The 14,220-nt window shown below is 36.6% G+C and overlaps 1 protein-coding gene across 14 annotated transcripts in view; it reads right to left on the bottom strand.

Annotated features, from left to right (window-relative positions):
- itpr1a (inositol 1,4,5-trisphosphate receptor, type 1a) overlaps positions 1 to 14,220 on the bottom strand; it is a 68,421-nt gene that overhangs the window by 10,220 nt on the left and 43,981 nt on the right. For 4 of the 14 annotated variants that reach the window (XM_005166095.6, XM_009302585.5, XM_009302587.5 and 1 more), the window contains 16 exons: positions 13,731 to 13,842; positions 13,355 to 13,390; positions 9,592 to 9,639; positions 9,263 to 9,389; positions 9,016 to 9,188; positions 7,437 to 7,620; positions 6,580 to 6,833; positions 5,338 to 5,538; positions 5,156 to 5,266; positions 4,642 to 4,737; positions 4,398 to 4,526; positions 2,403 to 2,498; positions 2,125 to 2,317; positions 597 to 719; positions 347 to 522; positions 81 to 245 (listed from right to left, as the gene is read on the bottom strand). In XM_005166095.6, coding sequence (XP_005166152.1) covers positions 81 to 245; positions 347 to 522; positions 597 to 719; positions 2,125 to 2,317; positions 2,403 to 2,498; positions 4,398 to 4,526; positions 4,642 to 4,737; positions 5,156 to 5,266; positions 5,338 to 5,538; positions 6,580 to 6,833; positions 7,437 to 7,620; positions 9,016 to 9,188; positions 9,263 to 9,389; positions 9,592 to 9,639; positions 13,355 to 13,390; positions 13,731 to 13,842 — 2,224 coding nt within the window. Of the gene's footprint in view, positions 1 to 80; positions 246 to 346; positions 523 to 596; positions 720 to 2,124; positions 2,318 to 2,402; positions 2,499 to 4,397; positions 4,527 to 4,641; positions 4,738 to 5,155; positions 5,267 to 5,337; positions 5,539 to 6,579; positions 6,834 to 7,436; positions 7,621 to 9,015; positions 9,189 to 9,262; positions 9,390 to 9,591; positions 9,640 to 13,354; positions 13,391 to 13,730; positions 13,843 to 14,220 lie in introns of those variants that run through there. The other 10 variants (XM_009302588.5, XM_017356665.4, XM_073954375.1 and 7 more) reach the window with 4 other exon arrangements.

Genomic DNA, 14,220 nt, shown 5'->3' with positions numbered 1-14,220 from the left:
ATTGTCGTAACATTTTTGAAACTATTATGCATGCTAAACATTTATAATAGTAAACCATGTAATAAGTTTTTCAGACAGACCAGAAGACTGTAAAAGAAGACGTGTCCAAAAAGGCCCAGTATGCAGATGAGAAGGTACAGCAGATGAAACAGGAACTCTCTATCCATGACCATCACCCGATAACCCCGGGTGAATGACCCACGGTTACCCACAAAGCTCAGCATGAACACGATCTTATTACAAACCTGCACAGACAGCAAACAATACAAACTGACACCATATAACTGAAACTGTAACTGTTTGCACTCATACGTCCTTAAAAGCGTATGTAAATGAATGATCTTACATTGAAAGCTCCCAGGAGTGTGAGCATGTGCTGCAGCCCTACAGAGAAGCCCAACTGCAGGACAGTGGAGATGACCAGCACCCGCACTGCATTTGGCCTCGGGGACATCAACACGAAGCCCAGTGAGCCCAACAAACAAACCCACAGCAACAGAGACAGAGAAGGTTCCAGCTGGCCTGAAACACACCATAGGTCAGGGATATTGTGGAAAGCTACACTGAATGGTGCTGAATAAGAGAGGACGTCTCACTTTCGCTCACTCCATCCAGAGGGTAGAAAAATGCCACCAGCAAATTAATGAGCACCGCCAGATTAAAGGAAACGTTACTCCAAAACGACATGTTCCTGCTGCACCAGTACAGCACTGGCTGAGCTGTAAACACAATGGTAAGGATACATTTCAGAAATAATCATACAAAACAATAGAAAGGATAAAAAATAGCCAGTGTTGGGCAAGCTACTTGGAAAATGTAGTGAGGTAAGTTATTAGTTACTCTACTTAAAATGCAGCTTAACTCTTTAGCAGGCATCATAACCACCTGGTTGACCTTTTATCCACAGGTTATCATTCATATTTTTATTGCTTATTACTATTTATCAGAGTTGCGTCAATATATTATTCAGTCCATGAAGAAGGCCAAATTTATTATAAAGGAGTGCACCTTTAACTACACTAAAAGCTAGCCCCTGAGAAATGTAGCAAGCTAAGCTAAATGCTACATGGCAAAATTCTAAGCTTACCTAAGCTTTTGTTTTTCATTTTTAAATCGAAGCAACTTCAATCCAAGTCAGTTCTGACTTAGTGATCAAGAAAACTGCCAATGAAACATATGCAGCATAATTAAATTGAGTTGATTGCTAAAATTAATATGCTAAAATTAGTACTTAGTACAATATTAATATTACTATAGTTGTTGTATTGCAGCTATAAAAGTACCAAAGCAAATTAACTAAATTTCTTCCCTATAGTATCGTTCAAAAACACTATACCAGGGGTCACCAATCTCGGTCCTGGAGGGCCGGTGTCCCTGCAGGGTTTAGCTAAAACTTGCCTCAACACACCTGTCTGGGTGTTTTAAGTATACCTAGTAAGACCTTGATTAGCTTGTTCAGGTGTGTTTGATTAGAGTTGGAGCAAAAATCTGCAGGACTCCGGCACTCCAGGAACAAGTTTGATGATCCCTGCACTATACTATAGTATTTTAAATATTTTAAATATTAATAAGAGCACTTGTCTTGGGCACATTTGCAGTACAAATAGTGAACAGATTTAAAACCAATTAAACTCTAACAAATCAAAGCATCAGAATGAACTTTAAGACATGTACTTCGAGGTATGGTCATCATGCAAGTTTCTTGTGTCAGCACAATGACTGATTGGTAACGGAGCGAGAAGTGGCAAAAACTCACCAAAAAGTTTGTTTTCGACCACCGTAAAACACGAAGAAGAATTCATATTTCTCGCTATCATTTGGATTTACTTTCTTTTTGGCCAAACACCGGCCTTACTGCTTAGTAAATGGCGGTGGCGTCACCTAATGTCAGCGATCGGTAAATGTAGTTAAGCTAGTAGCGTCACTACTTGTAGCGACACTACTGCACAACACTGAAGATAGCATTTTTTTCCTGCATGTTTCCTGTAGGATTCTCTGTATACGTCCTGCAGGATACTGTTTAGGTCAATACTGACCAAGAACCACTGATTCAGCTAAACAAACTGGAGAAACAACTGAAAACCAAACACCTGGAGATGAACATACACACAAATACACATTTACCTCTTAGTTTTTTCTGCCACCTCATTTCATTAAAGAGGTCGTCTGCATGCAAGAAGAAGTCATTTATTTTACTGCCTTGCTCGTCTCTCTCTGTACCATAGTACACACGCAGCTTGGACTCATTTGTCAGAAAAGAGCAGATATTTGGTACAGGAAACACAATCTGTTCCATAGTGCGATCCTGTCGAACTATCTGTGTATTCAAACAGACACATATATAAGATCAAATGTAAAGAGTGGACTTTAAAAGTTTGATCAGTTAAAGGTGTTTGTGCTACCTCTATCTGTGAGGTGTGTTTTGTGTAATACTCCAGGGCCTGGTCCTCTCCACCTGGTTTCAGTAGTATTTGCAATTCCTTATTGTGACGCGACAGCTGGAAAACAACAGGTTAAATCAGATCACTCTATGATCTATTATAGCTCTTAGATTAAGAGATGTGCCTGGGTATCAGGGTTTACTTAAAAGTCTATTTAAAATCTTCCTACATAGAGACCAAAACAAAAACTTGCCGAATGACAAAAATTAAAAAAAGCAAATTAACAGTATGTTATTGTGTCCATTTTTACAACAATCTATGGTGTCCCCAGAAAGTGTGCGAAAAAAAAAAAGTTTTCATGCACGCTTTTTATATGCAAATAAGCTGCAACTCTCTTTCCAGAAGAGGGCAGTGGCTTTACAGCACATACTTCAGATACCCCAGCACAACAAACAAAACCTGAATCCATTTTTAAGCCTAGTTTACATTTTTTGTTTAGAAAATTCTGAATGATATTATATAAAATGTTTTGAATAAAATCATTACGAATAGTTACATTTCTGGATATGGCGACATCCTATTACTAACAATCAACTCAACACAGCCTAGACCAGTTGAGCATAACCTGGGTGGGAATCACCAGTGGTGTAAAGTAACTAAGTGGAGAATCAGTACTTTTACTCCACTACTTTCCTTCAATCTGCAGTCACTATTTTACTTTATCTTGTCTATGGGGATTAGAAAAATCAGTCCTGTGATTCCTGTCCAATCAAATCGCACATAGAAGGTAAATCGCATTATAATGAACAACCTCAAGACATGTTGGTGACGTATAATTGCAGCAAACCATTTGGAAGCATTAAAAGTGATTAAGAAGATGTCCGAAATCATCTTTACACACATTGACCCAGAGACTGTTTAGATGCATGTCACTGAAGAGAAGATGATGGATGTTTACTGTTGTTTACATGACGTCAGATTGACGTTGTACCCCAACATTGCACCATCGTGGGGATGTTGCATTTTGTTTGGAAATGAAAACTGGGTTGATGTCAGAATGCCGATGTCAATGTCCAACGTCCAACCTAAAATCAACCAAATATCAACGTCTAATGATGTTACAGCTTGACGTTGTGTGGACGTTACTACTATGAAGTCTATCAGATGCTGGATTTTGGTTGTCATACCTGATAAATAACTGTCAGTAACTTACATCAATATGACGTGGGGTAAGATGTTGGCTCAACGTTGGATTTTGGTCACTTTCTAACACAACCTAAAATCTACCAAATATCCACATCTAATGATGATACAGCTTGATGTTGTGTGGATGTTACCACTGTGGCGTCTACCAGATGTTGGATTTTGGTTGTTATACCTGACGAATAAATGTCAGTATTTGACGTCAATATGACGTTGGTTTAAGATGTTGGCTCAATGCTGGATTTTGGTCACTTTCCAACACAACCTAAAATCTACCAAATATTAACATCTTTTGATGTCATTTTTGAATAATGTTGTCCTTAGACGCTGGCTAGACATAGAATTTTGGTCACCTGACATCTAATCTAATCTAATATTAACATCTTATGACATAGTGTGCAGAATGTTAAGTTTAGACACATCCTCAAATTACACTGAAATGCATCAGCTTTTTACAGCATAATACTCACTGCTCACTACTCCTGAATACTTTTGAAAGGTCTACTCTTTACTCATACTTTGAGTAATATTTACAGCAGATACTTTTACTCTACTTGTAAGTAATGGCACTTTTACTTAAGTATGATTTTTTAAGGACTTTCAACCACTGGGAATTACATTCAGCAAAAGCAGCAGCAACATTCAAGATAGTTCAAACTAGTGTACAAACAAATAATAATATGACTCTTGTAAACAAAATGCTCTAATATATTAAACATAAATTTATTGTGGATTTAACAGACTATGTGAAAACTGTGGAAAATCATATACCACAAAAAGTTCTTATGTACAGATGTGATTGTATGTGTGTACCTGATGTGCAAGAATATAGATGTTGTGTCCAACATTGCGAGGCGATGCTGCATGATCCTCTCCATTCTCCTGTTCCTCATCCTCAAACTCTGCCTCCCCCTGCTGGTAGGCCATTTTCATCACCTCCACCTTAAACATGAACACAGTCAGGATTGTATAAATGCTGTTGTGACTTACCATCTGCTTACATAGTATGATTTCAGTTAGCACAATGAGTGCAACAGAATGTACAGTGATAACTCACTAGTTCTTTTGGTCTCATGTTGTACAGAATTCTTTCTGCATTCTCACTGTCATGACGGCTCTCCATGATGGCCAGCAGCAGCTTAGATGCATTATTCTGAAGAATTAAGACAAATGATGGTTCACAAGATACAATTTTAAAAAATATCTGAATATTTCAAAAACTGAATATTTAACAGATATATTAAAATAAATAAAATTAAATATTATTGAAACACAATATTTTACTGAAATAATATTATTACAAAAACATTCTAGAATTATGGAATTTAAATATTTATAATAATATTATTTGTTAATTTTAATATAGCATAAATCCTAGTTTTTGTAAAAAAAAATTGAGCAACTTTTTTCATGCAATTATTACAGATCTTCCAGAAATATCTTGAAAGCCTTAAAAAAAATTCAAAACGTCTGAAAAATTTCTGCTTTACAAGTCTTTAAAATTACACAAACTTCAGAAACTACAACTGAAAAGTATTGTTACTTTGTCAATTGAGTGTAAAATGATATACCTTTAGTTCTAGAACCAGATCCATTCTCTTCCTGCCCAGTGGATTAATATCATTCAGAATCAGTGCAATAATGATGTCGATGCCATTAGACTCATGGGTGGCAATGCAATTCTGTTGAATATGGTAAGTATGAGTGATAGAAATATGTGAAATAACTGAAAAATTGAAGTGTGAGTACATGCCTGATTGTCATGGCAGGGACCTTGACAGTATTCAGTGAGGCTCTCTACAGTCTGATTAATGAGCGCTACGTTATGCTGGTTGATGTAGAGTCCTAACAGCCCCAGGCCTCCTGTTGTGCTGCCACAGATACAGTCCAGGAACTGCAGCGTCTCACACACCAGATTATAGTTGTTTTTATTGTTCTGACAGCGCAGAAAATTCTGTGGGGAAAAGAGGAGAAATTATAGGCTGAATTTGACCATACTCAACGGTATACAACACACCCAATAATTTACTCTGTCATGTGACTGGTTTCAGGTTCCTGATGTTTAAGAAAACAAATGTGCAAGACAGTTCTCAGAGGTAATTTTACAAAATCGGTTTGAGGAGTGACTTTCTCTCAGGTGTTTGCAGATTTCTTAAAACAAAATAACAGATGTATAATGTAAAATAAAGTCAAAATTATTAGGCCTCCTGTAAATTGATTTCTTTATTTAAATATTTCCTAAATAATGTTTGTAGGAATAAAGAGCAAGGAATTTTTCACAGTATTTCCAATAATGTTTTTCTTAAGTCTTAACTGTTTTATTTTAGCTAAAATAAAAGCAGTTTTAAAACCATTTTAAGGTCGATATTATTAGCCCCCTTAAGCTATATTTTATAAATCAGTTTTTTTTTAAGAAATAAAGATTTAGTTGAGTGCAAACGTATTTAATGCACGTTTTTAGAATGTATGTGCATCTTAGTGTTTCCCTGCGAAATCCTTAAGTGCAGTTTTAAATAAATAATTGGATGAAAACAGCTAAAGACAGATTTATTGAACCATTCAAAACAGATTTAACAATTTATTAAAAACAGATTAATTCAGGAATAAAATAAAAAATAAAATGCAGTGTTACACATTAAAACATGATTAACAATGTCAGCTTGCATATTGGTCAAACATCAATTACAGTATTACTGAAGATGATAAATATCCATCACAACAGATATGAACACAAGAGTAAAACCTAAAAACAATTTGTTGGGTCTCTCTAATACAGGGATCACCAAACTTGTTCCTGGAGGGCCGGTGTCCTGCAGATTTTAGCTCCAACCCTAACCAAACTAGCTAATCAAGGTCTTACTAGGTATACTTGAAACACCCAGGCAGGTGTGTTGAGGCAAGATGGAGCTAAACCTTGCAGGGACAACGGCCCTCCAGGACTGAGATTGGTGCCCCTGCTCTAATATATCACAAATAGAGAGGCAGAAAACCCCACCTGCAGGTCTCGATTGTGGTTTTCGCACAGCAGCTGCAGGAAGCGCAGGATTGGCTGCATTATGAGGATGACAGGGCTCATCTCGCCCTGCTCTGTGCCTTTATCTCCACCTCCTTTATCTCCATCAGCCGTGCCAAACGTCTCCTCGGGATCAGCATCTCGACGATATGAACCAAAGGCCTTCTTAGTCGCAGCTGAAGCCTCCAACAGCTGCTCACGAGCATCATCTGTCACCACCACACCGGAGTCTTTACCTGGAGATCAGTGTCTTGTTTTTAATCTCATACTGATGTATATATATTTTATAATATGACATAGCAAACTTTAAAACAACATGCAGTGACCTCACAAATGGATTTTGATGCTCTAATCACAAATATAAAACTATGGCAATAATTAAGAGACAGTTTCTCTGGAAATTTATTAGGTATGAGTTTGAATAATATGTTAATTTGTAAGTTTTGTTTTGTAAAGATCTAAAACAAAAAATTTACAAATAAGAAAAGTAATTTAGAGTGTTTTCTACTGAAAATCACAATTGGCCAGAATAAAAGATTTTTTCATTTGTTTTGACTGAAATCAGGGTTTTTCCAGTAAATACTGAATTCTTAACTTTTCCAAAGTTACATCATTATTAATATGTTGCCAAAAAAATATACATAAACATGCATAAAAAATGTAATCAGTATTGAAACAAAACATCTTAACTTTTTACTCAAACGCAAGCCAAATTTATTATTCTACCGAAACAGAATTTTCAGTTGGTCTCTCGATTTTTTTCAGTAACTGTACGTTGAGATTAAGTGCAAATAAAGACAGTATCTGCTCAGAGCTAATTAAAAACTGCCAGTCCAGACCTCTGCGGCGTTGTGGAGTATCTTTGTCTGGAGTGTTGTCGTCACGCCGCTTGTTGCCGAGGTCACTAGTGTTGACAGTAACCGTGGCTTTGATCTCCACCTGAGCCACTTTCATTCTGTCATAAAACACCCTGAAAAACTTCTCTGAATTTTTGTCTTCTGTTAAACGTTTGAAGAAGGAATGCTGCAACCAGATAAAAACACAAACATGACTCCATCAATGTGTTGCAAGTTTGAAAATAGGAAAAAGTCTTGTACAGAATACTAAAAACCATCAATAAAGGAGTGGAGGAAAAAAGAACTTTTACCAAACTTAAATGCTTATGAAATATTGTGTTTCTGTCTAAAGATGTGGTTTCAGGGCCTTAGCATGAGATTTATGATTTTTTTTGTTAATTTCTTTGTCTTGTGTGTAAAAGTAAAGCAGGTCTATAATGTAACCTTGAAAAACTGAGCAGGAGAAAGCCCTCGCTTCCTTGTGACTTTGCAGTGACCTGTGTTTCTGTATGACTTGCAAGAGAATAAAATTATCTTTAAATATATTGAATGTATTGAACATGTTTGTCTCTTATTCAGTTATGGAATTTTAAAAACACAGGCAATAGCATTTTGTTTTTATCAGCGCTATGCCATTGAGAGTGGTTGAGATCAAGCGCATCAAACGAAAAGCGAATGAGAAACATCTTGAAGGGAGCGGGACATGTCAGATACTAGATTTGATTTGATTTGATACTAGACACATTTGATCAGTCAAAAGATTTAAAACTGAAGTAAAAACAAACATTGATCCATTTAGGAGGAAGTGACAAACTGCAAGCTTTAGATGTTTATATCTTCTTAATGTTAATTTTGTAACAGTTTTTTTTTTTTTTTGTAGCACATTAGCTAATATACAGGGTGGGCCATTTATATGAATACACCTTAATACAATGGGAATGGCAGGTGATATTAACGTCCTGTTTGTGGCACATTAGTATATGTGAGGGGGCAAACTTTTCAAGATGGGTGGTGACCATGGTGGCCATTTTGAAGTCGGCCATCTTAGATCCAACTTTTGTTCTTTTAATAGGAAGAGGGTCATTTGACACATCAAACTTATTGGGAATTTCACAAGAAAAGCAATGGTGTGCTTGGTTTAACGTAAAGTTATTCTTTTCATGAGTTATTTACAAGTTTCTGACCACTTATAAAATGTGTTCAATGTGCTGCCCATTGTGTTGGATTGTCAATGCAAGCCTCTTCTCCCACTCTTCCCACACTGATAGCAACACCACAGGAGAAATGCCAGCACAGGCTTCCAGTATGCTTAGCTACAGGTGCTGCACATCTTGTATCTTCACCAACCATTCCCATTTTATGATGGTGTATCCATATAAATGGCCCACCATGTATATCTTTAAAACTAACATACTGATACTAAAATCTAAACATTTTTTATTTTAATTACATAGAACCTTTAATGAGTAAGTAACAATAAAAACTGATCATATTAGTATGTCAGAATGACTTAAATCATAAATGTACATACACAACACTTATTTTAAACTGAACTATCATTTCACTGGCAGGCCTATCTGACCTGTATGATGGTGTTTCCGCCCTCCAACAGTGCGATGGCCAACAGAATGCTTTCATGGAAGACGCGGTCGCTGGTAGTGTTCATGATGAGATCAATGACAAGATCCGATGCCCCTTCACGGTCTAGATGACACTGCACCTCCATTAATGACATCTCAGCCCTGCTCAACCCCCCTGAAATCAAACGAACACACATAAAAATGATTAAATTGCATTACAAATGCTCCCAGAGGTTACAATGTACTTACCTGGCTGGCTCTTGATTGGCCCGACAGGAGTTAGGGTGGAGTTACCAAACGAGGTCAGACTTTCTCTCCGCCCACCACTCCTGAAGCCATAGTAACGATTGACGAGCAGCTGCCGAAGGGCCTCCCCCTGTCATGAGAGTGGTCATGTTATTTTTTACAGCTTTTTATTTGATTTGTTTGTTGTCCAGTAAGTATCCATCATAAAAAAGTGGCATATCAAGAAATGGATAATTAAAGTTGTTGTGAAATTGAATTAAGGCAGTTGAAAGGTTGAGATGTGTTGTTAGAGAGCTGCGTTAGGTGAAGATAGCGTGATGTTAGTGACCTACCCTCTGCCGATCCTCCTGCTGTTTGGGTGGCAGACTGATATCCACCACCTGAGTGAGTGAGCAGAGCGGACAACACAACACTGACACACAATTAGTATCATCATGCAGCAATCTCTATCCTAACAGCATGCTTGGTGTTATAATGAAATCAGTGGACAAAATGACTAAAAATTATGGTACCAAGTAATTACGTTATTAGAGACACACAATTTTGGATAAACCGAAACTAATTTTTTTGTTTAAAAAACAAACAAAAATGCTATGGACAGAACCAAGTAACATGTAATTTACTAACATAAAATTATGTTAATTGTAGAAATCTATTTAAAAAAAAAAACACATTTAATTTATGTATTTTTATTAATTCAATCACTCGCTCATAAATATTTCAATTAATGGATGAATCAGCATTTTGACTAAATCACTCTGCAGCCATGTTTCCATGCAGTGCTGTGAACTATACTTTACAAGATCACATAAATGCTTTATGTACATAGAATTACTTGTGTCCAATTGTTCCTAGTGTTCAAAAGACCACTACCTTGAAAATTGTGCAAAAGTTTTGAAAGCAGTGAATGGGAAAAGATGGTGGTTCCTTTTTATTAAATTATTTGCCCCTCAGAATTTAGATCTAAAATGTGAACTTGAACCAGATGTTCGTAAGTTCTTTCTTAAATTGGAACATAAAGTCCACACTAGGGGCTCAAACTACTAGCTAGCTTATAACTAAATTTGTTCTCACTTCGGTTGCACCACAAGTTCGTAAGGCAAACCGTAGTTAGTAGGTTGTAAGCTCTCTGTACAGTCATGCGTAGTCGCATTGAATGATGTAATATTTAATAAAAAGCAATAAATCGTTAAACTGCTTTAACATTCTGCAACTAATGCATCTATATATAACTGTCCTTTGAAAATTAAATGACAAATTACATTTTCGTAGTACATTTAACTACAGTCAGTCAGTCAGTCACTACAGTCGACTGTAGTGTAGTAGTGTAAAGTTATCAAACTTTTTTTTTATCCTACATATGAACATACCGAAAAGAATGTGAGATTTGGGAGGAAAGTAAGGCTGCGAGTAGCGGGAGGTCATTCTTCAATATCATCATCACAAGCTCTTCCATGAAACTAATCTCACCGTCATCTCTTTTCTATTGTTATACATGGGGGGAGCTGCCGTCAATTAATTAGTTGGAACACAGCATTGTGTTTAAACTATGTTCAGTGGTGCAACACAAAAATATTTAGTAATGTGTAAGTTGTAACTTAGATTTCCTTTAATTCACAACTAGGCTATGTTTTAACTTACACAGAGCTGGTGCAACCGGCCCCTGATGCCTGAGGCAGATGAGACATCTGTAGAGGCAGTCCTCTGAGAATTGATTGAGTAAATTTGCTTCCATCATAGATTTTGCATGTACTGTTAATTGCACTCATCTATTACTTAATTCATTTTCAATCATAAACTTCTGGTGGTGGTTTGAATTAAGACTGTGATCTCTTAACAATTATTCATGCAGCTCTATGTGCTGTGCAAGCAATTTATGAGCTAAATTAAAAATAAATAGAATTGAATATAGAAAATAGAAGAGAAAATGTCCTAAGTAGTGCTGGGCAAAAGATTAATCGTGATCAATGGCATTTAAAATAAAAGTTTGCTTTGACATAATGTGTGTGTGCTGACACATGCATGCATATATACATTACAAGTATCTATGGAAAAAAGGTTTTGTATGTCATACTTTATTTTGATGGTCGGTTTGTTGAATTTAAGTTACATTGCATCTACATGCCAACTAATTCTCATTAGATTTTAAGTAGACTGTTAGAGTTAGGGTAAGTTGACATGTACGTGCAAAGTTTCTTATAGTCAGTTAAATGTTGAAAGAGCAGTATTAGCAGATATTAGACAGACAATCTACTAATACACAAATGGGCCAATAAAATAAAGTTACCATTTTGTATAGTTTTGTTTTATGTAAGTGTGTGTAATACAAATAGATAATAAACATACACTGACCAGCCACTTTATTATGTACACCTTACTAGTACCGGATTGGACCCCCTTTTGCCCTTAGACTGCCTTAGTCCTTTATGGCATAGATTCAACAAGGTATGGGATATATTCTTCAGAGGTTTTGGTTTATATTAACATGATAGCATCATGAAGTTGCTGCAGATTTGTCGGCTGCACATCCATAATGCGAATCTCCCATTCCACCACATCCCAATGGTGCTATATTGGATTGAGCTCTAGTGACTGTAGAGGCCATTTGAGTTCAGTGATCTCATTGTCATGTTCAAGAAACCAGTCTGAGATGATTTGGGCTTTATGGCATAGCGCATTAATATGCTGGAAGTAGCTATCAGAAGATGGGTACACTGTGGTCATAAAGGGATGGACATAGTCAGCAACAATACTCGGGTAGGCTGTGGCGTTGACACGATGCTCAATTATTACTAATGAGGCCAAAGTGTGCCAAGAAAATAGTTCTCAAAGCATTACACCACCACCACCAGCCTGAACTGTTTATACAAGGCAGGATGAATGCATACTTTCATGTTGTTTTTGCCAAATTCTGACCCTACAATCCAAATGCAACAGAAATCGAAACTCATCAAACCAGGCAAAATTTTTTAAATCTTCTATTGTCCAGTTTTAGTGAGCCTGTGCGAATTGTAGCCTCAGTTTCCTGCTCTTAGCTGACAGGAGTGGCACCCGGTGTGGTCTTCTGCTGATGTAGCCCATTCGCCTCAAGGTTGGATGTGTTGTGCATTCAGAGATGCTCTTCTGCACATCTCGGTTGTAACGAGTATTTATTTGAGTTACTGTTGCCTTTCTATCAGCTTGAACCAGTCTGGCCATTCTCCTCTGACCTCTGGCATCAATAAGATATTTGCACCCACAGAACTTCCGCTCACTGGATATTTTCTCTTTTTCGGACCATTCTCTGTAAACCCTAGAGATGGTTGTCCCAGTAGATCAGCAGTTTCTGAAATACTCAGACCAGCCCGTCTGGCACCAACAACCAAGGCACATTCAAAGTCACTTAAATCACCTTTCTTCCCCATTCTGATGCTCGCTTTGAACTGCAGCAGATCGTCTTGACCATGTCTACAAGCCTAAATGCATTGAGTTGCTGCCATGTTATTGGTTGATTAGACATTTGCGTTATCGAGCAGTTGGACAGGTGTACCTAATAAAGTGGCGGTGACACACATATCTTATGTCAAAACAAACCTTTATTTGGGATGTGATTAATCTTTGCCCTGCCCTAGTCTTAAGAATAAGATCTGAATATTATGCATATTATGGTCAAAAACAAATGTCTGTAACAACAATTCATATACAAACTGTCCAAATATTCAGTTATTGCTCAAAAAGTTAGTAAATTTTAACCTATACTCACAAATACCAAAATCTTTAAAAACTACCTAAAATATTACTCTAAGATCATATTATACGTGCAGCACTATAAAAGCGTTTTTTTCTATTATAAATACTTTTTTTGTTACACATTTCATACTAAAACAAGAAGTTAGGGCTTTCACACTACAGCGGTCTTCAGCATCTTTCACAAAAATCATAATCTGCTACTTAAATGGTTGTTACAATAACACCAAACCCCAACACCCATACCACATCTAACGTGTATTCAGGCCAAATCTTTAATTGTCTATCGAAGACAGAAAGAGTAGGAAGATAACAAAAGTTGAGAAATAAACAAAGGGTAGATGGGATGAATGACAAAAAGAGGACAACCTCCGTGACATCCATCTCATCATCATATCCCAGAAGCTGAAAAAGAGGAGTGAAGAACGGGGTTAATGAAAGAGTGGACATTCTTTAAATCAAGCCAGTAACTATTAGGGACATGCGTGTTAACAGATAGTTACAACAGAGAAGATGTGACCATCAACTCAAACTCAAACAAACATGCTCTTAAGCGACTTGCTTTTGTAATTAATATCACACATGCAGACATTGCAAATGAAGCCAGTATGTGTAGAAGACAAAAGATCAACCTTACACAACCAATAAAATATCAATCACGTGTATAATACCATTGTTTTTTTTTTGGGGTAACAGAGCTGAAACTCTTCTGCTAGTCCTCTTTTTAAATGTTTGTGGTAAATACCTTCTCTCCATATCCTCTGTCTTTGGTCATCATCTCTCGGAGTGTCTGAAGGACTTTGATGCAAAGCCTCTCTTCGTTTTCTTCTAGAAGCTGCTTAGTGTGTTTTATCAACCTGCATAATGAACAGATGAAACAAATAAAACAATACTACACTCATAAAATAGTTAATAAATTGTTATTTTTTTAATTAATATGGATTTAAAATAATGCACAATTACATTAGGCACAAGATGCTCACTAATGATTAAAAAAAAAACAGAATGCTCATATTCACTTGCATTTTTATGCCTTAAAACTGGAATTTCCTAATAAAGTGGACAGAATATGGAGGATGATACTTTACTTCTTACTGAATGTTACAAAACATAAAGCTTCTGCTAATATTATACAGGAAGTAGACTATAATGAATACTAAAGTATTATTCACACAGCTACACTCCCAGACAAAAGTTTTGTCGCCTGTCCAAGTTTTAGGAACAACAAATAATAA

The sequence above is a fragment of the Danio rerio genome, chromosome 6, assembly GCF_049306965.1.
Source record: "Danio rerio strain Tuebingen ecotype United States chromosome 6, GRCz12tu, whole genome shotgun sequence".
Lineage (NCBI taxonomy): Eukaryota > Metazoa > Chordata > Actinopteri > Cypriniformes > Danionidae > Danio > Danio rerio.
Note: the sequence above shows the minus strand (reverse complement) of the source record. Positions and strands in the feature narration are given on the sequence as shown.